Source organism: Nannobrachium achirus, assembly GCF_963921795.1.
Source record: "Nannobrachium achirus genome assembly, chromosome: 15".
Taxonomy (NCBI): domain Eukaryota; kingdom Metazoa; phylum Chordata; class Actinopteri; order Myctophiformes; family Myctophidae; genus Nannobrachium; species Nannobrachium achirus.
Genome location: NC_137822.1, coordinates 34,322,068 through 34,349,845, shown reverse-complemented (window position 1 = coordinate 34,349,845; position 27,778 = coordinate 34,322,068). Strand labels below are relative to the sequence as shown.

At 42.9% G+C, this 27,778-nt stretch overlaps 2 protein-coding genes across 2 annotated transcripts in view; both read right to left on the bottom strand.

Moving 5' to 3' along the window:
* Positions 1-254: 254 nt before the first annotated feature.
* itga1 (integrin, alpha 1) overlaps positions 255-27,778 on the bottom strand; it is a gene marked incomplete at both ends in the record, with an annotated part of 52,390 nt that continues 24,866 nt past the window's right edge. The window contains 20 exons of the mRNA XM_080743578.1: positions 255-320; positions 1,264-1,377; positions 1,467-1,562; positions 2,751-2,855; positions 4,718-4,825; positions 5,463-5,579; positions 6,091-6,193; positions 6,371-6,460; positions 6,762-6,838; positions 6,920-6,997; positions 7,538-7,667; positions 8,368-8,444; positions 11,281-11,391; positions 13,996-14,141; positions 15,264-15,436; positions 17,485-17,615; positions 18,527-18,778; positions 19,827-19,970; positions 20,905-21,050; positions 22,548-22,695. Of these exons, the coding sequence (XP_080599704.1) occupies positions 255-320; positions 1,264-1,377; positions 1,467-1,562; positions 2,751-2,855; positions 4,718-4,825; positions 5,463-5,579; positions 6,091-6,193; positions 6,371-6,460; positions 6,762-6,838; positions 6,920-6,997; positions 7,538-7,667; positions 8,368-8,444; positions 11,281-11,391; positions 13,996-14,141; positions 15,264-15,436; positions 17,485-17,615; positions 18,527-18,778; positions 19,827-19,970; positions 20,905-21,050; positions 22,548-22,695 (2,412 nt within the window). The remainder of the gene's footprint in view (positions 321-1,263; positions 1,378-1,466; positions 1,563-2,750; positions 2,856-4,717; positions 4,826-5,462; positions 5,580-6,090; positions 6,194-6,370; positions 6,461-6,761; positions 6,839-6,919; positions 6,998-7,537; positions 7,668-8,367; positions 8,445-11,280; positions 11,392-13,995; positions 14,142-15,263; positions 15,437-17,484; positions 17,616-18,526; positions 18,779-19,826; positions 19,971-20,904; positions 21,051-22,547; positions 22,696-27,778) is intronic.
* The window catches only part of plpp1a (phospholipid phosphatase 1a), a 247,506-nt gene continuing 245,565 nt past the window's right edge, over positions 25,838-27,778 (bottom strand). Inside the window, exon 7 of the transcript XR_013962748.1 lies at positions 25,838-25,872. The gene's annotated coding sequence lies outside the window, so the exon portion shown is untranslated. The remainder of the gene's footprint in view (positions 25,873-27,778) is intronic.

Genomic DNA, 27,778 nt, shown 5'->3' with positions numbered 1-27,778 from the left:
CAGAATTGGGGCACTAGGATTGATGTGCGGTCTATATTAGACCCAGGTCTGCATAGAGAATAGTCTTGTTTGTCCGGTCATTGCTGTGTCCTCGAACCGAGGTGACTTTCTTTGCGTCTTATCATGGCATTCCTTTGTCCGGCCAACAAACTGTCTTATCAGTCTTTCTGTGTGACCTGATGGCTCTGGTGAGTGACATTCGAACACAAAGCTGCGTAGTGCTGCCGGCTCTCTGGACACCTGGGGTCACCATGTCACGCGTCAGTCATGTCATCGATGTCCTTATGGTCTTCAATGGATTTTCTCTTGAAGAAGCCAGCCTGGACGAACAGAAAAATCAAGTTATAAAAGCTCATTGTAAAAATATTTTTCGTCATCGGCTGGCGATTTTCTCTTTACTTTTTCCTCATTGGCTGGCGCCGTAGCCAATGAGGGGCTCAATGGCCTCTCAGGGTATGGCATCATAAGCACGATGCAATACTGTCTTCGGCAACTGTATATATCTCTATATATCTGTGGCGCTGTTGGGCTCAATGTCCTCTCAGACCATGATACGTGCCAGTACAAATAAGGATGTTTACATCTTATTGAAATACGAGCACTATACCGGTATGTCTGCACGTACAACAAGTGCAAGCTGATAAATATGACTGAGTCATATCTTGTTTTGTATAATGAACGTATTTCATAGTATTCTATTCATATTACAATGTTATTATTGTAACCTACTCTACATTCATTGAAACAAGTTCAGGATTTCAGCTTCAAGATTATTCAGAATGGTCTGAAACAGGGGTCTTCAACAGGGCGTCCAGGACCCCTAGGGGGTCCTCAGAGTTACTACAGGGGGTCCTCCAAATCTTTGTGTGATAGAAACATTTTACTCCTTTTTTATATTAACCACTTGAACCTTAACATCCATATTCTGAGAACTTTAGCCAAAAATAGCAGATCTACAAGCTTGTGAGCTTGTAGATCGTCTATTTTTGGTAAAGAGGTTTGGTGTAGAGGGGGAAAAGAGCAGGCTGAGTACGGAGTGAAAGGTCAAGTTTATTAAGTATTGACGGTTCAAGTGGTTGAATATATGAAAACACAAATTGAAATTTATCCAAAATAGCCTACACTGATGATTGTGCTGTGAAACGATGAAACTATATGGAACATCTCTCTCTCAGCTAAGGGGTCCTTGGCCTGGAAACGTTGAAGACCCCTGGTCTGAAAAATTGTCGTCAAACTGTGCCCATCACCAGTAAATGACCTTACCTTCCAGAGAGCGAAGATAACCAGGGCTAAGATAAGCAGTCCTATAAGGATGCTAATGATGATGATCCAGATGGGAATTCCTCCCAACGCCTCCTTAGACACCTGGATCTTGACCTGTAGTTCACACACAAACATACAGCACGTACAGTAAATACATCACCATACAGCACATACTGTAAATACTGTAAATCCCCGGGACTCACATGTCTGGAACTGTCGGCCTTGTTGAGCACAAATAGATCGGTGTTCATGTTCTCCAGCGTTCCGCTGACCACCATGTACAGGCTGGAGAACGTCGCCTGGAATAACCATTCATTATGGCAGAGAGGTTACATTTCTGGGAAAAATACTCAACCCATTTAGAACAGGTACACATTATTGCGTATCATTATTTGATGCTTTAACTATAAAAATAGCAGATATACAAGCTCACAGCGCGGCACTGCGAGCTTGGAGCTTGTAGCTTGTAAAATTAGAATTTTGACCCGATTCTATAAGTGTCTTTTGAATCCTTCTAAGGTTTTTTGAAAAACCTATGTTTCTATGTCAGCAATCTGGCAAGCCATCATCAAAGAAAAGGTCCTTTTTGCTTAAATACTCAATTCAATACAATTTTTTTTTTTTTGTATTTGTTGCATTCCTAAGGCAAACATTTTATTATAGTAACTTTACTCCTATTGATTCCGGATGGAGACCCAAATGCATTCGCGTCTCCATCCCCATCTCTGGACTTCAATGAAATCCCTGACACATAATCTGTCATTACGTCTATCCATGCAAACCAATAAACAATTTAGTTTGTCTCACTTAACCCATTAAATCGGTATCATTTTAGAATTTGAAACGTTGGCATTTGTGTTGAAATTCTTTATTGGGAATTGGGGTTGGCTAAAAAGAAAATAGCAGATATACAAGCTCACTGCGAGCTTGTAGATCTGCCATTTCAGCAAATCTTTGAATAACATTTTTAACTCAAGGGGCGCCCGCTGGCCTGGTGGTCAAGGCGCATACCACATATTAGGCTATGATGCCTGCTGGTGTCGCCGGTTCGATTCCCGATCCGGACGACCTTTGCCACATGTCACTCCCCATCTCTCTCCCCATTTCCTGTCAGTCTACTGTCCTATCAATAAAGGCATAAAAAGCCCAAAAAAAAAAAAAAATCTTAAAAAAAAAAAAAAAAAAAAACATTTTTAACTCATATCCTTGTCTCCGGGGGTCCCTGGAATGAAGTATTTTGAGATGGGGCCCGCAGCCAAATACATATCATTTTGGGGGACCTTGACATTAAAACGTTTTGAGCACCAGCCACTGATATATAGCATAATAAGTTTTTCCAGAAACTGTTAGGACATTTGTAAAATCCGCCTCAATTCACGCAGGTAAGTGCAACTGGGAGTTTATTCCACAGTTTGGGGGCCAGGAGGGTGAGTAGCCTCAGGTCCTAATGCGTTAACAACGTTATAAATAAATGAGTGTGGTCATACCTTGATGAATGTTGGTTTCCACACCCTAAACGTAACGTTGACCTGACTGAGCTTGGCCTCAGGGATGAAACAGGAGATGGACGCACACGGCTGTTCATCACAGCTCTGCAACGCAACACAAAAGGCAGTCAGTGTTGATTTCGTCGACTGAAACTATGACAAAAACTAAATGAGAATAAATAAAAACTAAGCTATGATGAGCTTCATTGGCTCGGGAGAAGATTTGAACGAAAGTAACTCATTGCATTGACCCAAGCTTATTGTACTTGAGGTACTTTTACTTTACTTGGAGTATGTCCAATTTTCAATACTTTTACTCCACTACATCTCAGAGGCGAATATACTCCACTGCAATTGTTTGATAACTTTAGTTACTAGTTACTTTGTAGATATCTCCCGATTAGGGAGTCTTACTGGTGATTATTATTACAAAACATACATTAACCACTTCCGCCCTACAGTGTATGCATTTCAGCCCTTTGGTCTTTTGGAAATAGCCAGTCTACAAGCTCACAATGATCCGCGATGAGACGCATTGTGAGCTTGTAGATCTGCTATTTCATGAAGATCTTTACACATAAGGGCATGGTCACACCGCACTTTTATTCTACCAATGAGGTCAGATTCTACCAACGCATTTCAATGGGAATGGAGCGGTTTGCTGTCGTTAGCGGATTTCAGCAAAAAAAATAAAAAATAAAAACACACACACACACACACACACACACACACACACACACACACACACACACACACACACACACACACACACACACACACACACACACACACACACACACACACACACACACACACACACACACACACACACACACACACACACACACACACACATGTTCATTCCCATTGAAACAGAACCAGCCCTCGTAGGTAGAATATGTGACCGTGTGACCGTGACCTAAGTGTGTAGTCCTAAAACCCAGAAACGAGTCAGCATTTATGCACCTGGTTTCATCATTGCGACCGTCGGTCGCATTTACTACCAAAACCTCCACGGGCTGTCTGTGAGTGAGTGAGTCAGTCAGTCAGTCCGTCACACTTTTGCCCTGCTCATATCTCCACAACCGTTGCCCCCATCCATGCCAAATTTTGCACACACACTCCTTGCCTGCCAAACTACAACCTCCAAGGACCCCCGGAGTCCCTGGGGGACCCCCAGATGTAAAAAACGACCAAATGTGCAAAAATGACCAAATGACCACCCCAACGGGGCTGCTCACGGGGAATTCCCGGGGACCACCGACTCCTGGTGCTCCAGAACGGATGCAAAAGTGGTGGCGCCCCCAGTGGAGGACCCCCTGCCACTGCAGCGCACATAAAATGCCGTAACTCGGGCTAGGAGCGTCCGGGAGAGCCGGGGCCGGTACCTATTCGTCCGCCAAGGCAACGCGGAGACCCCACCCCTCATTTCTCACATGGCCCTATTCTAGCGCCACCTTCAGGCCGATTTTTAAAACACATTTTTGGACACTGCTCCTACAGTTTTTGCCCTAAAATCACGAATATCACTACACAGCATGTCTACACTCATGTCATCAACATGGATCAGGAAGATTTGGGAAAAACACATTTTTGCCCTATTTGTGGAGATAAGCCACCTACGGTCGCTTATCTCCCGATTAGGGAGTCTTACTGGTCTAGGAGACTATTGGCCTTTTGAATGGGTTTTTGGTTAGACCACAAGACATAAAATGCCTCATTAAACGGCCCACTTGCAAGACGGCAATTCACCTTCTGGAAACCCGGGACTAAAGCTGTGCACAGAGCTCATTACTCACCACTAAGAAGTTACTGAGGGACTTAGAGCTCACTATACTCACCACTAAGAAGTTACTGAGGGACTTAGAGCTCACTATACTCACCACTAAGAAGTTACTGAGGGACTTAGAGCTCACTATACTCACCACTAAGAAGTTACTGAGGGACTTAGAGCTCACTATACTCACCACTAAGAAGGTACTGAGGGACTCTGCCTTTGGTGCAGGTTTGTAAAGAGGGTTCCTGTCAGGGTGGATGTTCTGATGGTTAATCTGACCGCCGGCATCACATCTGACCTGCGAGAAGGAAAGGAAGCAAGAGTCAACATGTAGTGCCTTTATTTTTGTAATCATCCAAACGCAGTGTGCCGCGCATTCACTACGCTTTATTATGAAGTGCCCCGGAAGCCACGATCGTGTCCATGTTGTGGAAATTCACTAGTTGTAGACAAGATTGTTTACTTTCACACGGAGAAGAAAAATTCTTACCTCGGCCGACCGTCGCGGCTCAGTGTCGCCGTGAAAAAAAACGGTTCTCTGGGATCGAAGCGTTTTTGGGAGATAACAAATAGGAGTCTTTGCAGCTCAATGAATAGGAGCCTATGGAGATTACACGCTTCATGATGACGTCATCATCCAATGGAACACTTTCACTCGTGAGTCCCTTTGACTGCGCAGTCAAATTATTAGCTAATGTTATTTAATATAAATAAACAAAATCCTGAACTTCTTTGGGATCAGCACACTACGGCTGGTTCTAAAATCTCGAACTAGTTTGGGAATGGCACTTATTAAAAGTGTATGCGTGTGTGTTTGTGTGTGTTTGTGTGTGTTTGTGTGTGTGACTGTGTGTGTGTGCGCGTGCGTGCGAGGGAGAGACAGACAGACAAGATAGAGAGAGCCTGACAGACAGAGGGAATTACTGAATACATACATCGGAGCTGACTGTGATTTGTGTCAGGTACAGTAGAATATTGTTCATAGGAGAGCGGTGAGGAAAGGTCACGGTAAGATTCAGTGGAGGCGTCCTCAGATCCGCAGCCTTCTCCACCTGGAGAGAGAGAGAGAGAGAGAGAGAGAGAGAGAGAGAGAGAGGTGAAATGGCTGCAATGGCAGGTATGATAATGCTGGTGTTATGTATCTCATTAACAAGGTCATTTGTACTGATTCATATTTTACTGTGTCATTATCGCTCGACAACTATCTAAATGAAGGTGTCCCCATTCATTAGTCACATCAATATCAGTCATCAGACGCATGGACGTGTGTTTTCAATGAGTATAGATCCCAAGAAACCTTAATCATAATTTATCCACATTTTAAAATAGATCTCAAGATTTTGGCAAAATATCTGACAAAACATTGATAATCAGCAGCCTAGGATTCTGACAATGGCATCTACGTATTATCACATGTGAACTCATAGGTCTTTTTACCGTGTAACTAAATAGATCTCAATATTTTGGCAATACTGTATATCTGTCAAAACATTGGTAATCAGCAGTCTAGGATTCTGGCAATGGCATCTATAATATCACATGTGAACTCGTTGTGGGTCTTACCGTGTAACTGATGTTTATTTCCTCTCCTATCACGCTGGTGTGGTTGAAGACCTGCGGGTACTGCTCCCCCTCTTTCATTACAATGTGTTCATCCTGTGGCCTCCTAGAAGAGGAAGGATCCATAGAGACATATCCTTTACTTTTCAGATCCCTATAGACTGTGGAACGATATGAAACTGAAAGCCTCTTCACTCCAAAGGAAGCAGACGGGATATGTGGATTGGAACAACAAGTGTAAAACATGGTAACAACAACAGAGATGTGTCTAAGGTTTACTCACACTGTGAATGTCAATCCGGCCTGGTATTTCACAGGAATGGAGATCCTCACCGCGTTGTCATGCACGGTAGAAGCAAGCTCCTCGCTGTCACTGTAAGAAATTATCAAACAAGAAGTTCCAGCATGGCCCTCTTAATAATAATAACCAATGAAGGCCTGAGACTGATTCCACAAAATGTCTCCTAAAACCATTAGTTCTCAAAATGTTCAAAAATAGCAGATGTACAGTACAAGCTCACATCTCAAAAATATTTTCAAATATTTGCAATATCTCAGCGGTGGGAAAACAAGGGGTTTGAATCCCGGACATGAATCATCCGCACGGCAGCTTTAACAGAGTTATATTTAAACAGCATACAGCAGTTAGTTCATACTGTATGTCATTGTCTCACCTTGTAGCAGTTATATTAATCTGAATCTCATCCTGAATGTGTCCCGGATTCACCTCAAATCTCAAGTTGAATTCCTCCTGTGATGACAGAAATCACGTATATGTTATATAATAAAAATCATTATCATTATTATTGTTGTTGTTGATAAAGTAAAATACCTTAGCATTGCTGCCTAGGAAGGGATATCCGACAGCACACTCTACTTTGGTGTGATTGAGAGTACAATCTTTCTCAGGCTGTGAAGACAACACACATAAAAACATTGCACATTATTGTAGCAATAGACCAATGGTTCTCAAACTTGGGATCGGGACCCCAAGTGGGGTCCCCAAATTATTTTGTGGGGTCCCGAGATGATTACCGGTAGTTTAATGTAAAAAAAAAATGTCTCACTCAACAGTAAACAAACCAACATAAGTTACGGTATCTGCACATTTATAAAGTGACAATTTAAGGATTTTCAAGACCGTTTTAATACCAAACTGGTCAAACTGTCAAATATTAAGTAAGCAAGAGGCGAACACTGTGAAAATAGCAGATCTACACGCCTCGCACTGCGAGGCGTTGTGAGCATGTAGATCTGCTATTTTCACAATATTCATCTGTGGAACCGAGTCACATTAAATGTAATACCTACAATTCCAAGTGCTTGTCAGGGTGGGGGTCCCCAGTTCAAATATGTTTATATTGGGGGTCATGGCCCAAAAAGGTTTGAGAACCCCTGCAATAGACACTGAAATTATACACTTGAGAAAAAAACACTTCATCAACCTCACCTCAACTTTCACATAGTTGATGTTCTGAGTGAAGCTCACAGTAACCTTGGTGTTGTACGCATTGTCTCTGCTGTTTCTGACCGCGATGGCAACATTAAACTTCTCTGCCGTCTTTGCTTGGATCACGATACTGTCGAGAACACAAGTAAAATGTTGAATTTATCCACAGCAGGCTTGACTGTAATTCACATGTTACCCCACAAGGGCGCAGTCATGCGCTGTAGAAATCTGTGTCTAGCAAGTAACTGATGTAAAGTGGAGAGGAGTTTATTAGCAGTTTGCAATAGAAAAGAGTACAGTTTCATCATGACAGCACAAATCGCTGGGATCCACATTATGTATCTCATATAACATTGAAAGACAGACGGATAGAACAGAGTACTTTGCATAGGATAACATCAATTACAAAAGTAGAAAAGAAAATTATAAAAAACAGGGCGATAAAAACAACAGATGGGGGCTTAGTCTATTTACAAGTCACTAGTAGCAGCCGTCTAAAGGTGACTTTTCAGACCGATTTTGAAGGAGGCTAGGGATTTGCACTCCTTTAAGGCCTGTCTTTTTCCTTTCTTTTCTGTATACAAGTGTCCTATGATTATGAATGTTTTGCAGTCTTTTTGTAACAGATGAGTGTATTATAGTGTAGGCTACTCCACATTTCTGTGGAGTAATTAATTGTACTGTTATTTGACAATAATATGCTCTCTGTCTGGAGCCACTGTTCAAGACCCTGGAGGGGTTTTAGGCATTCTCCTTCACATTTCACATGCTGCTTCTTTTATAATTGTTTGATATAAAATGAAATATATAAAGAGCAGCTTTGCACAAACCTTTTGACGCTGGGCTCTGCTGAGAGAGACAGGTCTGCAATGCACTTTCCATCATTACCACAGTCGACCAGAGCAATCTGAAAGGACATGCAATATTTAGGACAGTGTTTCTCAAACTTTCAAATGTCAAGGTCTCCCCTTAACTCTGACAGTGTACAAATGGAACCAAATGGACCCGTTAGGGTTCATTTGGTTCCATTTGTACACTGTCAGAGTTACGGACTTGTATGGGTCAATTTAGACCCTCCTAAAGATACCCACAGAGTCCATGGAATCCACTTTGAGAACCACTGATTTAGGAAATACAGTAGCCAAAAACCTTGGACTTTATTGTCATCAGACAATAAAGGCAATAAACATTAACATTGATCAAATGAAGTAATACATTTATAAATGCCAGATTAACATAATAACTGATTATCTAATCATCTGTTGTATATGTGTTTGTTTAATTGACTACAAGGGTTAAAAAAAAAAGAAAAGTACATTCCAGTGCTGTTGATGTCTTGCCCCAGGGTATAAGAGACCACGTTCTATTTGTTCCCATTCTCAGCACTGTCTGTCCCACTGGAGCGTTTTCAAAATCAACAGTGGCTACTCTCCCAGGAAGGGACCAGAGACTCTAATACCACGTGACTGACTGCACATGATGACAAGGAAAATGTAACTTTCTGCCGAGCAACGGGAGCGCAGTGTTCCTCGTGAGATTAAGTACTGCAGGAGGTGGCACTCAACTGTGGAACCCCTTGGCCTGAACGCTGTTTTTGCACGTTCGGTGCAAAAAAATCCCCCTTCTCTTTATCTGGCAATACAACAACAACGTATTGCAACCATGTTCTGGCAGGTCACTTGCAACTATCTGTGTGTGGGAGTTGTGCTGTGGGAAAACACAGTTCTTTCCTGCCAGTGTTGGGGAGTTATAATGGAGTTTTGATAGATGCAACACTGAAGGATGGCAGGCAGCTGTTGCACACACTAATGTTCTGCACCACAGCCTTCACAGGCGTTTGGTAGCCGTGCTTTCATGATAAGCAAGCTTTGACTGAGAAAAAAAAAAGAACAAGAAAGGCCTAATAACAGCATGGCTCCCATGTGGCTTCATATTGATGATGATGATGGTAAATGGTGCATTTATACTGCGCCTTTATCCAAGGCGCTTTACAGAGATTGTGCATTACATTCACCCATTCACACACACATTCATACACCGTTGGCTCACCGGGAGCAACTAGGGGTTCAGAGTCTTGCTCAAGGACTCTTCGACACTAAAGCCCTTTGAACACAGGACAGTTGCGTCTTTTTTCGTTTGCTGCATGAATAAAACGCATTGGATTTGGTGTGCAATGCTGTGCGGAATCGGCGCTGCGGATCCCAAAAGGAGTCATAAAAGGAGTGATGATTTTTTTACCGCATGCAACAAGACGCACAAATCGAACTGGGTTAGATCGAGAAAAATATGCACGGCTGCAGCCACTCGTCGCACGGCTAATTCGGATCCGGTGTGCATGAGGTCGTAGAGAATCATTGTTTTGAAATTGTCCGTTTTATCCGTGCGGATAAACGTGCCTGTGTGCAAAGGGCTTAACTCTGGGGGAGCCCGGGATCGAACTGGGAACCCTTCGGGATTCCTCCGTGTTCTAATGACAGTTTCTCCCCCCTTCAGAAAATATGAAAGATATGCGATTTGTTTTGGTGGAGGTATTAAGTAAGCCCACTAGCACTGGACACAAATAATTTGGACCAGTACGTGCACGCACGCACGCACGCACACACGCACGCACACACGCACACACACACACACACACACACAAGAGGAAGAAACTCTTATAGACGGTCGGCTAGCCTCCTACGGAGACAGTTGTAAAAAATAAATGATCACCCTTGAATGATGTGGATGGCAAACAGATGTAAAGATGTGTTTAGTTGTGGTTCAGATCTTCCTATAAATCTTCCACTGAGTGTCAGTGGGACCAGGAGTGGTGCATAGAGAGACCCTATAGCAGATGAGGAGGTAGTAGCTGAGTGGGTATAGACAGGCACGTGCACACATAAGGGTGCTTGAACCCCTGAACCTTTATCCGTCTGTACAAAGTGCCCTCTCCAGACCATGAATGCAGTTTTCACTACGGTGAAAGAAATGCAAATGCCCTCTTTCCATGCCATACCTGAAGGCAGCGTTCAAGAGAATGAATTGCCTTGTCTAAACTCTCCTGAACTTGAATGCAGCATCTTTATGTTTAAAGAATTGCCCTCTTTGTGTAAACATCCATGCCATAGGCTTCATCTATAGTATTGATTTGATCAGGCTTAGTCCAGTGTGGTATCAAGCACTGAAAATAGTCGACCTCCAAGCTCACAATGCGTCGCAGCGCTCCACCCCAGTCTGTCCTTGAGCAAGGCACTAAACAAATTAAACCCTATACTGCACTGTTTCCTAATCCCAAATACTGGGTCGCAGACAGATTTTTATGGGTCCCTTTGTCCGTCTGTCCATCGGTTACCAGCTAATCTCCAGTGCCATTGGCCCGGACGCGGCCAAATTGTGCACACACACTGCCTCGATGCCAATTCAGAACCTTTGCCCCACATTTTTCACATGGGCCTGTTCTAGCGCCACCATGAGGCCGATTATTTGGCCACTACTCTTCAAAATCTTTGGGTCTCAAGCTAAAAAGTTTGGGAACCACTGCTATGTTGTCCCTATTCTGGAATGTCATAAAAGTTCACGCAGCAAACATTCAGCGAAGATGTACAAGCTGACAACATGTTGCGTTGTGAGCTTGTACATTGATTATCTTTGCTAGTTGATATACAAAAAACGATATACTGTAGACTTCAAGTGGTAAACCCCTACCATCCCCATGACGATCTGAGCAGCTGAAACTGAAACTGAATGATAAAGGTCCACCTTACCGTCTTATTGATGGAGGTGGGCAGGTTTTCGTCCAGAATGGGGCCCTGCTCCTCCTCAGCGAGACCAAACTCCAGAGAGACCATGATAGGATCCCGGAAGTCCAGTCTAGCCTGCCAGGGAGGAGGAGAGATGGAGGGAGAGTTAGACCAGGAAGAGGAGACGGGAGAACTCAGGATGGGAAAAGAGCTAACACAGGGAGGCAGAGAGGGGAATGAAGAGGTAGGAGATGAAGGAGAAACAACAACTTATATAAATTATAAAGATATAGAAACGGTATTAGATAGACTTCCTGTTAATTCATTTGTTTGGTGTTGATATACTGTACCACACTAGGCCTTCAACTATCCATTATTTCCTTAGTGATTATTTTACGGGAAAGAAAATGTTCATAGATTTCTTCTTTATAACCGAGTAAACCAATTAGCCTGATTAACCACTTAAAGCTGGTTGCACACATGCATTTTTTTTTTGTCAGGCCAAGGAGAGAGAAAGGAGAGAGAGTGAGAGAGCAAGGGACCCTGTGCTGACAGTGCAGAAAGAATCAACCCTGGTCTGAAAATAAATACGAAAAGGGGCGGCAGTGCACAAACATGATTGACATAACGTGAGGTAAATTTCTTTATTTACGTGCTCCGAAATTCGCTCTGATATTGGGCCGAAAAAACACAGCATAAAATTTAAATTTGTAATTTTATTAATATATTATTTATATTTTCTGCATAACAGAAAGTACCTGAGATGTCTAAGTCCCGTATGCCAGTGTTTCTCAACCACTGTGCCTGGGGAACTTTGGTGTGCCCCTGAAAAGGGTCAAGTTTGCCCCTTGAAACAGCTTGAAAGCCAGTATTGTATTTATCATTTTAAAAATGATTTAAACTAGTGAAAACAGCCGATCTACAAGCACACAGCGCCTCGCAGTGCGAGGCATTGTGTGCTTGTAGATCTGCTGTTTTCACTACTGTTGTGCTACAGCCTTGTATGATGAAGCAGAGCTTTACTTTGCGAAGAAACGTACAAATTTGAAACTTGGAGATACAAGGTTTCTTCCCGACAGTGACGATATTTACACCCCCGTATCATGTTGGTGTGCCCATGGATTCTTAGGACATGAAAAGTGTGCCCATGCAGAAAAAAGGTTGAGAACCACTGCCGTACGCGACTAACCTGTACACTCCTTTATCATTTATTTTATTGAATTTCCACATGTATGTGTGACATAAATAGGATGTTCACTCTACTCCTGTCTGTGTCCGTCCTGCTGTGTTTCTTACTACGGTGCAGAGTTACAATTGAATTTCCCTCGTGGGATCAATAAAATTCTATCTATCTCTATCAATCTATGTCTTTTTTAAGAGCACATGTGTTTCAGTCATAATGGACAATACCCAATGATCTATTATTTGGTTGAGAATGCAGGTCCCAGTCCTAGGGATGGGACAATATGAAAATGTCATATTGTGATTATTGTGACAAAAGAAATCGCGATTTACGATATTATTGTGATAATCAAAATCCACTATCCTGGGGTGGAACATTTGCCAAAAAAATAGTCAATCTACAAGCTCACAACGCTCAATGCTTGTAGATCTGCTATTTTTTGGCAGACACATTTGATAGAGAGTGAAAAAAAGACGCAAGTACCTTTTACCAAGAGACAGTTTAAATGGAACTGGGTTCGGGTATGCAGCGCGACAAATAAAAGGTGAATTGATCCCAGTGCATGACGAAGGACGATGTCAGGATAAATTAAATCTCCACGATACGATTATCGTGAATGTTTTCTATCACGATAAACGATAACATCACTTATCGTCCCATCCCTACCCAGTCCCCCACTGAAATTCTCTGTCCTCTCTCTCTCTCTCTCTTTCTCTCCCTCTTTCCTCCTCTTTTCTTCCTTCTCTCCCTCTCTCCCTCATGTCTAAGTGACTGGAGATAATTTAGTGCTCAGAGCAGCACAGGGTCTTACTTTGTGTGCTTTGATCAGAAAGGTTCTGTTTCTCATTAAAGCCAAGGCCTTTTTCTTTCTCAGTACAAAGCCGAATATGGCTTTGGTCCACGTCCTCTTCTTTGGCTTCCAGCCTTCAATGTATTATCTCGGGTCTTGACCGGAACTGAACGACTAACAATGAATGTGCGATTTAGCATATAGTGGGTCTGTGTAAAGGCATTGTAAAGATGTACGCTGAGTTGACAGGTCGGTTTCTAACTACGTGATGTGGAAAGTAACCTAACTCTAATTTAAGTTTACTTTACTTTTATTTTAAGTTTTGAGTATTTCCATTTCATGCTACTTCATAATTTTACTACATTTCAGATGGAAATACTGGACTTAAAAACAAAATTGAGAGCTTAAGTTTAGACTTGCTTTAGAGCTTTTATGCCTTTATTGATAGGACAGTACTGACAGGAAATGGGGAGAGGGATGGGGAGTGACATCCAGCAAAGGTCGTCAGGATCGGGATTTGAACCCACAACACGCTGTCAGGAATCAGAGCCTATGTGGTATGCGATTTTCGATTAAACGAAATAAAACAAATATCTCGGGAATCTCGGGCGTGACGGCTTGGACCAACGGGAATATCTCGGGAAATTCAGGTTGGGGCAGTCCATGACTTTTTAAACTACTGCCAGTGTCAGCTGAGCACGCGTATAAGCTCAGGACTTCAGTCCTATAGTATTTTAAATGATAAATCGGCTAATAAAATACTTGCCGACATAACAAAGGTCTCTTCCACACACAGCTGGTCTCTGATGGTGACCCGCTTGGATATCCTTCGAACGCTTTTGTCATCTTCCGTTCTGAACGTAGTCCTGGCTTTGGCACGCAGAGCATCAAGATTGAGATCATAGCGGATCTCTGCAAGACAAACAATACAAGACAATGCGTTTAAGACTGCCAGGAGGTATTAGAGCCTCCCAAACACACTGGGTCGAGGGAACATGTTTGGGTTGCAGACCAATTTTTATGTTTCCTTTCCTTTATTTGTGAAGAGAAGACTTTTGCACACCCAGTTCCTCCCAAGCAGGTGCGTAGGTAACAAAACATTAGAAGTGGGATTCTTGAAAAGTTCAAAGTTCAAGAGAGTTTAATAAATCAACGTTTCGGTCGCTTTCGGTCGTGAGACCTTCCTCAAGCTTGAAGAAACGTTGCTTTATTAAACTCTCTTGAACCTGCAAGTGGCAGTGTGCGGGTTGATCTTTTCAAGATTCCCACTTCTTATGTTTCCTTTATAAAAATACATATTTCAAACAATATTCAAACATCAATGGATTTATTTTTTTCATCTTCGGAAAAAAAAAAAAAAAAACATTATTCGGAAAGAATTTCTGAGATGTTCATAAAATGAATTTAAAAATGTACACACTCACAATTAGTCATGCACTTGTTTAACATTGCAACGTGGGCTTAAGAGTTTATCATGTACTTGTGTATGTTTGGGTCCCGGGGACACACAAAATGTATATTCTGGGTCTCAGTTGAAAAAGGTTTTGGGAACCAAATGTTACAGAGGCCTTCTGGGAATCATAAGGTCGCCAGTTCCATCCTCAACTCCTCCAGGCTTCGTGTGGAGATGTCACAGAGCGAGACACTTAACCTCTAACGCCATACATTGTTGAGCGGAGTGCCTCAGGGTTCTATACTAGTGTCTCTACATTACATATATCTTGGCTTAAAATAGCCGATCGTCAGGCTTGTCGATCTGCTATTTTCAGCTAAAGTTTCCCCCCCGAATGGTTTAAGTGGTTAATAGTTGCCCACTGCTGCTCTGTAAATGCAGACAATGAACTTGAATCAAATACAACAGAAAAGAAGAAAAACTTGAACCACTTAGAGAGTGTTGTTGAAAAGCACTGAACACATTAAAAAACGAACAATTGTGAAAATTTGGCCTATATTGACCAAAATAAAGACACTAGGGATAATGTGTAAAAAACATTTAGTAAGGAATACAGTGAATTCAAATATCTTTCAGCTTACCTGTGTCAGCGAGAGAATTAGACTCTTGGCCAGATTTGATGCTGTAGGTGAAGCACACCTTGGTGACCACACACACTGTTTTACGGCCGTTGTCCTCACAGTTGGGCTGTTGAAGGTTGATTGTGTTTGGATCGAACGTCATGACCGCACGAAGCTCCCCAACGTCTCTGGACCTATGAAAAAGAAAGCTATTTATCACACGGCTCGGTTGAACGCTTGGTCTTATTGGTCAGTCACTGTCATGTGAGAATAATGGCCGTTGACCTCCAGAACACAGTGTTTCTCAAACCTTTACATTTCAAGGTTTCTAGTAGCTCTGGTCCAGAGCATCAGCTGCACTGGCGCTCTGACAGGCAGCTGACTAAAAGACTAGACCAGGATTTCTCAACCCCTACGAAGGCTCAACTTCAGTCAAAATAAACTAAACTACTCCACTACTCACCGTACCAAAGGTAGTTTTGCGTTGTTGAAAGTCTATTCTCTGCGGTTGGAAACCTCTCAGCACCCCAACCACTCCGTAACATACATTATTTTTGTCATGAAATAAAACACACCCACCTCGAGCCACCCAGCGGCCACCGCAGACACAACCCGGAAATAAGCTGCGGTCGAGTTGGATCGAGTTGGATGCGTTTTATTTCATGACAAATATAATGTATTTTACAGAGTGGGTGGGGTGCTGAGAGGTTTCCTACCGCGGAGAATAGCAAAACTACCTTTGGTACGGTGAGTAGCGAAGTAGTAGGGGTAGAGAAATCCTGGTCTAGTCTTTTAGTCAGCTGCCTGTCAGAGCGTCACTCTGGACCAGAGCTAGGTCTCAAACAGCATACAAATGGAACCAAAAGGACCCGTATGCTGTTACGAGTTACAGACTTGTATGGATCAATTTAGACCCCCATAAAGGAACCCACAAAGTCCCTGGAATCCACTTCGAGAACCACTGCCATAACAGTCCGCTGTCGAAAGATTCAGAGCACCTGGCTCATATCAATCTGCTTGGTTTTTGCCATATCCAACGCTGCAGCCTTGTAAACAAACACACACCGTGTCATTTTCAATTTATTGTTTTTTAAAACATTTGAAGCGAGAAGTAGACGATGCCATAATTGTCGTGCACCACTTGCATGTAGTGTGCATGTGTGCATGCCCGTTTGCATGTGTGTGTGTGTGCGTGCGTGCGTGCGTGTGCGTGCGTGCGTGTGCATACTTGAGAGGACTAGTGCATTGTAGAATTTGAGATTTATTTTAGAGAAAAAAGGTCCTGGCTCTCACAAGACAAACTATTGTTTTATGTTCAAAACTATTTAGCATCAAACTATTTATATAGTTGATGCCTCACTCATACAGGCAGATGCTTTTATCAGTGCAAAAATAGCGGATCTACAGAACATACTTACAACGTGTCACACTAAGCACTAAGCATAACTTTTTTATAAAAGTGTTGATGTCTTTACACCAAAATGTTTATGTATTCACAGCTATAATAACACAAACATTGTGTGTGTGTGTGTGTGTGTGTGGGTTCGCTAAATGCTCTTATGAATAATGAAAGAATGTATCTTGATAATGACAGCGGGCCCCAACTCTCTCTCTCTCTCTCTCTCTCTCTCTCTCCCGCTCTCTCTCTATCTATCTCCCTAGCCAATCACAAAGCTCTCCAAGCCACAGCCCCCACAGTCCAGCTGCCTGCTGCTGCCAAATCCTATTTAAACACTTGGCCTCTTGGGAAATGGAGTTTTTCACACGGCTCGGCTGAACCGGTGCCAGTAGAAACAGTGTGGGAGGAGAAGGCAGCTCCGCCTGAGAAGCTATGTGATGGTGTGGGCCGAACTTTACAAGCTGTGAGAGAAGGTCTCCAGCAGTGAAGAGCCTCTATCATAGGCTTTAACAGAGACCTCATTAGATTCCGGTAGATTAGAATAACCCCGGCCCAGAGGGGAGGTATACACTATACAGCTAATACAAACTGGGTTACAACCATCCAAAATGGACAAGATGACAAGAGTTATGTCTTATGTGAGACAATGATCCGGGGGGATCCACGCCCCTGCGCTTGTTACCCCCACCTCTGGTCATTCATATTTATAGCCGCCTAGCCGGTGGTGGCATCACTATTGGCATCACTATTTTGGGTGATTTCTTTTCATTTAAAAAATAACAAAAATAGCATGTCTACAAGCTCAGTGAGTGTGTATGACTGAGAAAGCCAAAGATTCCTCACCAGAACAGTGATGCCCCTCCCAGCCCTCCTATGGTCATATCAGTGATTCCGTCTCCGTTCAGATCCATGATGCCGTGGATCGACTGACCGAAGAATTTCATCTTCTCTCCGTCCCCTCCTGCTGGGATGTGCTGAAAAACATGATGGAAAGGTCACGATGCGACGCGTTGTGAGCTTGTAGATCTGCTATTTCCAAACTTTTGTTCTTTTATTTTTGGTACTTTAACTCTCTCGTTGCAATCAATTAAATCTCTTTGAAGGTCCAAAAACATTGTTTTTCTTCAAAAACGGCCCAAACTCGGGAAACTCGGGGTTGGCACAGGTAGGGTACCTATACAAACTCGGGAAACTCGGGGTTGACAACCAAAGTGTTAAAGTTGTACCATGTAACTTTTTTTATAAAACAAATCTTAAAATTGTCCTAACTGTTAAATCGCTAAAGTTTTAGAACACCCACTCCGTTATTTTCAGCTTCTGAAGCCTTCTCTTTATATGTTTTCTATGATCCTGGCCGTGGACCGGATTTCGCGCCAAAATGACGTAATCTGCATCATCTGTATACGTTGTGTATACGTTGCCCAATCACATCGCCGATCATGCACACATGGTACACTACCGGCCAATCACAGCTTATCTGCTCTGGTCTCCAGGAAGCGCCTCCACTTGGCTACAGTGTTTACCATGGTGAAGGATTTTAACCTCTTAATCCACAAATCCTGGCCAGAAAATTACGTTCTACCATGCGTTCTACCCCTCCACGGATTACTATCGGTCGCGGTGGTTTGCGGCGCCGCTCCGGTGGTCCGCGGCGGTGGTCCGCGACGACTCCGGCCGAAAAACGGCCGAAAAAAGCAATACCGCTACTGACCACTAGTTGAACTTACACAGTATAGCTTTAAGTACATTTTGATGCCAACACTTTCGTACTTTTACTCAAGTACATTTTGAATTCCAGACTTCTACTTGTAACAGAGTACTTCTACATTGCAGTATTGATATTTTTACTAAAAAAGGTGTGTACTTTTTCCACCACTGGTCTTACCTGCACAAATTTCTCTTTGAGTGACCTGTCTGACCCGTGGTAGACGTACACCGCCCCCCTGTGGTCGTTCTCGAACGGTGCACCGATGGCCACGTCATTAAAGCCATCCAGGTTGAGGTCGGACACGGCGGCGATGGCTGTGCCGAAGCGGGCGCCGCACGGCTCATTCTTATTGGTGCAACTCGAGGAGTGGGCGGTGCAACAGGATTGATTGACAGGCTTTAGGGTGAACTGGTGCTCAAACTGGCCCTCCTGGTGAATGGGGGGAAAAAAATTAAACCAAATTAAAAAATGAACCAAAGAAAATGTTGAAAGGTTGCAATTCACCGTTTGTCAGCCTTCTGGTTTGACTGACCAACCAGAAGGCTCTATCTGCCTTGTCCCGCCCTGGTTCAGCCTTTTTTATGTTGAATTTGCTAAAACATAGTTTTTGGAGAAATAAAAACATTTAAAAAACAGTCATATACTGCCACTGAGCAGCTCCATTTTACTGAAACCAAGTTTGAAATGAGAATTGAATACACAGAATAACAATACGAAGCAACTGAATTACAATGGTAGTGGATGGAGTGTCCCTCCAAGACACAGCAACCAATGGGTGTGAAGAGGGGCGGAACAACGGGCGGGACTTGGCAAAGGGTGAATTAAAAAAAATATTGAGAGGTTGTGTGCATGGCTATTGGCTACACATGCAAGCACGCACACACAAACACGCATGCACAAACGCACACATTTTAATTCTTTATTTGAATCCACAAATTACAATTAATTCTCCTCCACACAGACAAACTACCTAGAACTGCTGAAACAAAGCAATATTTAGCAAGTTGTTTGGCCTTGCTAAGGAGAAGAAAACAGGTGCACTTCCTCTGATTGCGGCCACTGACATGGGTGCTCAGCTCTAGGTACAACTGAACTCAAGGATCCACAGGAGTGGAAAAAGCAGCTCACCAAAATGAAGATGCAAGACAGGCTCAGATGCAGTGTTCCATTTTAATCTGAACGCTAACGCGTTTTGCACAAAGCCTTCCTCAGAGCAAATGGCCTTGCTCTTTGTCATGCCAGCTATTGTTAGGACACTTGTGGTAAATTTATGTACATGGCCTGAGTATCGAGAATCTGCTTCTGTACCAAAGTCTGTTATGATTTTGAAGTACGTAATGGTTGGTACTTAGAATGCTTATCTTTGAAAGCCTGGTCCATGTACAGATCGAAAACACAACCCACCTCCAGAATCAGGATTTCCCTGTGACTGGTGTCAACAAAAACAACACGCACACACGTGCACACACGCACGTACCTCATTGAGTTTGTAGACGTAGACCTGTCCCTGTTCGTCTCGTTCTGAGCCCATGTACATGGGAGAGCCCACCAGCAGTAGATCTGTGTAGGAGTCCATGTCCACATCCACTGTCTGCAGCACGCTGCCGAAGTAGGAGCCAATCTAGAAAAGCCACAAGATCATCTGCCAACATCAGCCACATGGTGAAGAGACATCAACAAAGCATCAATTAATATAGCCCTACTTAGTACTTTACGTGTTTATGTGTTCAATTGTTGTGTTCAAGGTTCAAGGTTCAAGGTTCAATTTTATTTGTCTCCCAAGGGAGAAATTTGTCTTGGAGACAGAGTCACAGCTGCGGAAGAATTACACATACACCCATAGAGCCTCTCCTCAATTAGTTATTTGTCTATTATTTAGCATTTTGATTGATAGAGGAAGAAAGGAGTGCTTATATCTATTATAATGGCATGTTGGGGTCCTAAATCTCCTGCCCGATGGCAGTAGATCGTACTCTGGGTTCAGAACATGCAAGGGGTCGGACAAAATGTTCCGAGCTTGTCTTACTATTACTTGCTCAAAGATGGCTTGGGGGGTGTTTATGTCTTTACTATGTGTAGGACCCCCTCTAAATGTCACGTCAATAAATTCTGACCAAATACTGACTTTGGTTCTAACTAACACACTGAACAGACGCTGACACTCACGCCAAAATGACCAAGGCATCGGAAATGTACTGGAAATGTATTTATTTGTCTCTTTTCTAGTTGATAAGTGCCGTTTCTGGAAAAAGTAGTTCTAGCACCTTGGTGCTAGGACCCTCATTTTGGAGCCATTCTACCAAGATTATTTATTTCTTGAACAGCATGAATTCTGGGAATCGCAGTTCTAACAGACAATGTTTCCTCAAAAGAACTACTAAAATGGATGTTACACAGTGAGACCATCAGTCTATTGGTACTTTGATACAACAACATACCGGTATGAATAAAGTTGAGATATAATACACTTATGATGACTCATCTGCACGTGACCTCAGATTTCTTTAGACTTGTATTAGATTAGATTCCTCTGGGCCTGCACAAACACCACTGACCTGCTCTCCTTTGAGTATCTGTGAGACAGTGATGTTATTATTTTCATCCAGGCGGTAGATGATGACTCGTCCTGTGTGGTTGTAGCGCGGCGCCCCCGAGATGTACAACACGCCGTCACGAGTGGAGGCAGACTGGACGTCATAGCCTGCAGAGAAACAAACGCACACGTTTGCACGCTCAAGCAGCCGTGTAGTCATGCAGCAGGCACACACAGACATCAAAGGGGGCTTGAGTCACTGCCCTTTTAGCCGCCTGTAAAAAGTGCCCTCTCTCCAGACCATGAATACAGTTTTTTACTATGGTGAAAGAAATACAAACGCCCTCTTTCCATGCCATACCCGAATGCCTTGTCCAAACTCTCCTGAACTTGAATGCAGCATTTTATGTTAAAATAATTGCCCTCTCTGTGTAGAAATCCATGCTCTATGCCACATCTCCAGTATTGACTTGATTATGCTTAGTTCAGTGTGGTATCAAGCACCGAAAATAGCCGACCTCCAAGCTCACAACGCGTCGCAGCGCGATGCGTTGTGAGCTTGGAGGTCCCTGTCTCTGCACGTCCCTGTCAAAAAAGGTCACATCAAATGCAGTAAACATGTGTATGCGCACGTGCGCTGTGCACACGCACGCATGCACACACAGGCACACACACACAAACAAACACACACACACACACACACACACACACACACACACACACACACACAGATGATTGTGGTGGGAAGGCACATTTTGGTTCTATTAGTGGGTTATTTTTACAGGCTTTGCAACCGTTTAAATCCCATTGCGTGGAGGAAACTATAAAACACTACTGACTGTGGAGGAACACACACACGCACAGCATACAACCATGTCGTCAAAGGCTGCTGTGTCTGCAGTAGACAGTGAATGAAATGAAGGCTTTGAACTGTGTACAGCCACATGCATCAGATGAACTGTCTACAGCCACATGCATCAGATGGGGTGGAAAGTGGACATGAACATAGGACTACCGAGAGACAGACAGACAGACACAGAGACAGAGAGGAGGGAGACAGTGGTGGAAAACGTTTTCACATTTTTTACTTAAGTAAAGGTATCAATACTGTAATAAGTACAAAAGTATTAGCATCAAAATGTGCTTAAAGTACCAAAAGTAGAAAGTACTCATTATGCAGAATGTCCCATTTCGCATGTTCAAAACGTATACAAATCTACTGAAAATAGCAGATCTACAAGCTCACAATGTGTCGCATTGCAACGCATTGTGAGCTTGTAGATCGTCTGTTTTCAAATGGCCGAAATGTATGCACAGCTGAAGTGGTTAATGTATGTTTTGTAATAATAATACAAATCAACAAAGTAACTAGTAACTAAAGATTTAAAATAAATGTAGTGGCGTAAAAGTACAATATTTTGCCTCTGAGATGTAGTGCAGTAGAAGTGTAGGAAATTGGAAATGCTCAAGTAAAGTACAAATACCTCAAAACGTAATCTTAATCTTAATCTAATTTAGTTACTTTCCACCACTGGAGAGAGAAACAGAGAGGGAAAGAATGTGTGTGAGAAAGAAACAGAGAGAGACAGAGACAGAGACAGAGACAGAGACAGAGACAGAGACAGAGACAGAGACAGAGAGAGAGACTGAAACACATGAACTCACCCAGGTATCCCGCCAGGGCTTCATATCCTTCCTCAGTCTGTGGGTCATAGAATGTTGTCTTGTCAGGAACCAGAGTTCCTCCATCAGTGTACATCACCACCGTCCCATTCCAGTCATAAGCACCCACCGCCCCCAGCATCACTCCTTCCTAATGGGACACAATGCAATACACAGATTACACACGCATACATTATGTCACTGTCGGGCGGAATTTAACCATGTATCTCCAAGTTTCAAATGTGTATGTTCTTTTTGTAAAGTAAAGCCCTGCTTCACCATACAAGACTGTCACACAAGACTAGTGAAAATAGCAGATCTACAAGCACACAACGCCTTGCGGTGCTTGTAAATCGGCTATTTTCACTACTTTAACTACGTTTTTAAAATGATAAACACAAAACGAACAGCTTCTTTCCGGAAGCAGTTTGATTCTTGAATAAGTGGAACTAATGCACTTTATCTTGTTTGTTGTAAGGTGTTTTTATTCCTTTTTACAAATGATGCACTGAGCCGATATGCTGATTGTACCCATGGCTTACTCCGTACTGTCATGTATGTGTTTGTTTTATTTTTTGTGTGTGGCTTGCTTGTGAACAAGAAATTCCAATGCATTTTAGTGTGAATTTTAATGCAACTGGTGAAATAAACTTAAAACTTGAAACGAACAGTTTTGGACATACAAGATTTATGTTGGTTTGTTTACTGTTGAGAGAAAAAACAGTGCTGCACATTACGTTAATCATCTGGGGACCCACCTTCAAAATAATTTGGGGAACCCCCTGGGGGTCCCGACCCACCGGTTGAGAAACACTGCTGTAATACCATGTACACTCAGATGGGATCAGACTTGATACGCCCCCTAGTGGCACAGCTCGCCAAAGAAAGAATATCAAAAGCATCTGGACAAATGACAGAATGTCAATTGTGCGGGACAGCTGACAAGACAATAATGTAAACCCATCTTCCTGTGTCTGCTTTATGAATACAGATGGGATTTTTTTTATGCAGGAAGGGGAAGGGGAGGGTTCATGTAGGAAGTGGTATGGATGTCTATCACAATGAAGCAAGCAAGTATTCCTTTCCCTTGATTGTGTTCCAGAGGGTTCAAAAGGCTCGGTAGTATAGCTGGACAGCACAGCCTGGTCAAGTTTGGATTTTGGTCACGCCCCAAAAATAGTAGATCTACACAGTGATTGTGACCTTATAGACCGGGCTATTTCCAGCACATGATCCAGGGGTGCACAAAGGAAGCATAAGGTCACAGTCACACATGTGCTTCATATGTGGCGTAGCATCAATTTCCCATGTCTTGTGGGCAGGGGCGTCACAAGGGGGGGAAAAGTGGGACTGAGTTACTAGGGCCTTAAGGTGGAGGGGCCTTGATTATTTTACACTTAAGCTATATTGAAAAATAGCAGATATACAAGTGCTGTGCTGTGAGCTTGTAGATCTGCTTTTTCTTTTTAAAGTAGATTTTTTAAGCGAACATCTGTAACTCAAATTTTGCTTCTGGGGGGTCCCTGGAACTAAATATTTTGCGATGGGTGTCCGTGGCCAAATACATATCATTTTGAGGGTCCTTCACATGTAAAGGTTTGAGCACCACTGTCATAGAAACATAGGTTTTTCAAAAAATATTCAAAGATTTTCAAGATTTTTCAAAAATAGCAGATCTACAAGCTCGCAGTGCCTCGCTGTGAGCTTGTATATCTGCTATTTTTCAATAGGCCTAGTTAAAGCACAAAAATAATGCGTTCCCAGTCTAAATGGGTTAAACCCCCTAACCCTATGAAGAACATTCATGGGGGGCCCACAGTGAATACTTGTACCCAGGGCCCAGAATTTGGTGTGACACCCCTGCTTGCGGGGCTGTGGGCAGCGCCGGCAGCAGTGCTGGTTTTCTGTCGTTAGTTTGACTTTTAACCCATTCAGGCCTAGGATTATTGACTGCTTTAACTATTGAAAAATAGCAGATCTACAAGCTCACAGCGCGGCACTCGGTGGCGCGCTGTGAGCTTGTATATCTGCTATTTTTCAATAGTTAAAGCATAAAATAATGAATGTGTACCCGTTTGTTGGAGTGTTGATTCACAGACGGAAAATTACAAGCATAACGGCGGCCAAGTGGGGTCAATCACGGCGCTCCTTTCCTATTGGTCGATGCCTGGTCAAAGTTCACCAATGTTGACCTCCAAGCTTCACACGCATCGGACTTCTCGCACTTCAAAGCCGTTAATGTGCGGCAGCCATTTGCGCCCGTAGAAAGGAAGTGAATGGGGAAGCTGACACTTCTGTATGTCTATTTGCGGCGTATGTGATTTTATTTTATTAAACGTCATATGAAACACTTGCCGTTGTTTCCTGTTGAGATTGACACATTTCCTGGGGCAAACTGCCCAGATCACACATGTCACACGGGTCTTCTTATTTTTTCACTCTCAAAAAGCACCTGCAATGTAGTGCATTTGAAACTACATTGCAGTGCACCTCCTGTGAATTGTTTCATTTTTATTTTGTTTATTTTCTGTTTATTTCATTGCTGAGTGAGGTCAGCAGACAAAGTGAAGTGAGTTAGATGAAAAAAAAAACCTGGGTGAAATGTGCCAATCTCAACAGGAAGCATCGGTACATGATTATCGGAGAAGTGTCAAGGATATAAACACACAACAAAGTTGTGAGACTTATTTTCATTGTAGTCCATGGTCTGAGAAAATGTGTGACTGTGCGTGCCTTAATGGAGCTTTAATCACTTAGAGTAGACCTTACAGTTAGTTAACCTGATTCCCACATGAATGCTTGAAAGTTCCCTCCAGAATAGGGTTCATGTGGTTAAGCCATTACAGTCCCATAGTTCTTTTATCCAAAGCACATTACTTGGTAGAATGCATGCACTACACAGACTTGCTCAGGACCAGTTATACTGTAGGTGTTGGTGTCTTGCTCAAGGAGACTTCAACACAAAGCCAGGAGGAGCCGAGGAGAAACCTCCGACACTAAGACAGCCGCTCTACTAGGGGTGGGCGATATGGTGATAATTATCGCTGAGACGATACAATGTCTCCACGATATGCCTTTTCAGAGGTATCATATATATCGTGATACAATTGAGGGATCCTTATAAAAAATTCTCTTTAACCGTTAATACAGAGATCCATTGCAGAATTAATTTAAACCTGCATTTTAGTCTAAATCAGTAGTTCTCAAACTTTAAAATGTCAAGGTCTCCACTTAACTCTGACAGTATACAAATGAAACCAAATGGACCTGTAAGGGTCCATTTGGTTTCATTTGTCAGAGTTACATACTTGTAAAGTTCAATGTAGACCTCCCAAAAGGAACCCAGAGAGTCTAGTTTTTGTGAACCAACTTGAAAAATAACCATAAAACCAACATGAAAAAGAATCGTGATAAAATCGTATATCGTGATACAGCTTGGGAAAATATCGTGATATAGTATTTTTCCATATCGCCCACCCCTACGCTCTACCTCCTCGACCTGATACTGCCACCCTACACTACAGTCACATTGCTGAGCCTGTGACTGTAGTCTTGCGTTGCTGAATGGTCTGTGACCTCTGCCTATAGTGCCTGCAGATTCATCTTGACCATTCTAAATGGGAGATAGCCGCAAGAACAGTGCTAGCTTATGCAGGGGCTTCGCACCAAATTCTGGACCCTGGGTACAAGGATTCCCTGCGGGCCCCCCGTGAATGTTCTTCATAGGGGGAGGGGGGTTAACCCATTTAGACTTAGTACGCATTATTTTGTGCTTTAACTGTTGAAAAATAGAAAATATACAAGCTCACAGCGCAGCACCGGGTGCTTTTGATAAATCGCGGTTTTCTTTGTGCTCAAACTTTTTCATGTCAAGGACCCCCAAATGATATGTATTTGACCACGGACCCCCATTTCAAAATATTTAGTTCCAAGAACCCCCCAGAAGCAAAATTTGAGTTACAAATGTTTGCTTAAAAAATACATACCGGTATGTTCAAAGATTTGCACACATTTTCACGACTTTTCAAAAATAGCAGATCTACAAGCTCGCTGTGAGCTTGTTTATCTGCTATTTTTCAGTAGCTAAAGTATAAAATAGTTAAGGCCCCTCCACCTTGGGCCCTAGTAATTCAGTGCCACTTCCCCCCCTTGTGACGCCCCTGAGCTTATGGCCTTGTAAACTAAGACTGTCACTGCCCCGATATGAAGAACCACACTAAAGCACATCAGATTGGTTCTGCGATGCATTCTTATTATTAACCCTCTAATTGTCCCTACTACCCAGTTTTAGCAGCGGAAGCTGGGAGATTGTCCTCGGTCTCTAGCGGAGCAAAGCGCTTAGAGACGGACTTGTGAGTGTACTGCGACTGTGTTTACAGGAGAGGAGGTAAATGAGGGGGGGGCGACAAGTGAGTCAAGAGCAGGATGAGCGTGATGTGTTGGTGCAGTCACGCCATAAAGGAGACTGTTTGTTCTTTCTGAGACACAGGAAATACCTGATGAGTGAATTCTAGGGAAAAAGAAAACAAGTTGTTTTTTCTATCGTGAACACCCACCTCATCCTCTCTGTCTTTCCCTCTCTCTCACACACACTCACACACGCACGCAGGCACACACACACACACACACACACACACACACACACACACACACACACACACACACACACACACACACACACACACACACACACACACACACACACACACACACACACACACACACACTGTCACAAGTCTGTCACAGTAAGAAGAGGAAGGAAAGAAAGGCTGTTTGAATACGCTGAACATTCAGAGTGGGTGAGACATCAGAGGAGTGACGATCAAACAGATTGGTTCATTGCTTGAGTACATAAAATGCACACACATGCAAATGCATACAAACACAAAAGAGGGTAGTGGCAAATTGAGTGGCAAAGTGAGTTTAACGTAGTTTAACGTTGTTTAATGCAATCAGATAGGACTTTTCTGTTTGGATGTGTGGGCTGTGGTGGCCAGAAAGTAGTTTTTTGCCACTTAGTAGGCATTCCTGCATAACCGACACACACATACACTCTATAGATCCCTCGTAAGCCCTGTTTAGACCGAAGATTTGCAATGTGTCAAAACTGCCATGAACCCGATTTATACTTTTTTATATAACGATGTTGCGTGCAAAGAATTGCCGTTCAACAAGTGCTGTGAGCTTCTAGGTTGTCTATATTTGGCGCACAACACAATAGTATGACGGAGCAT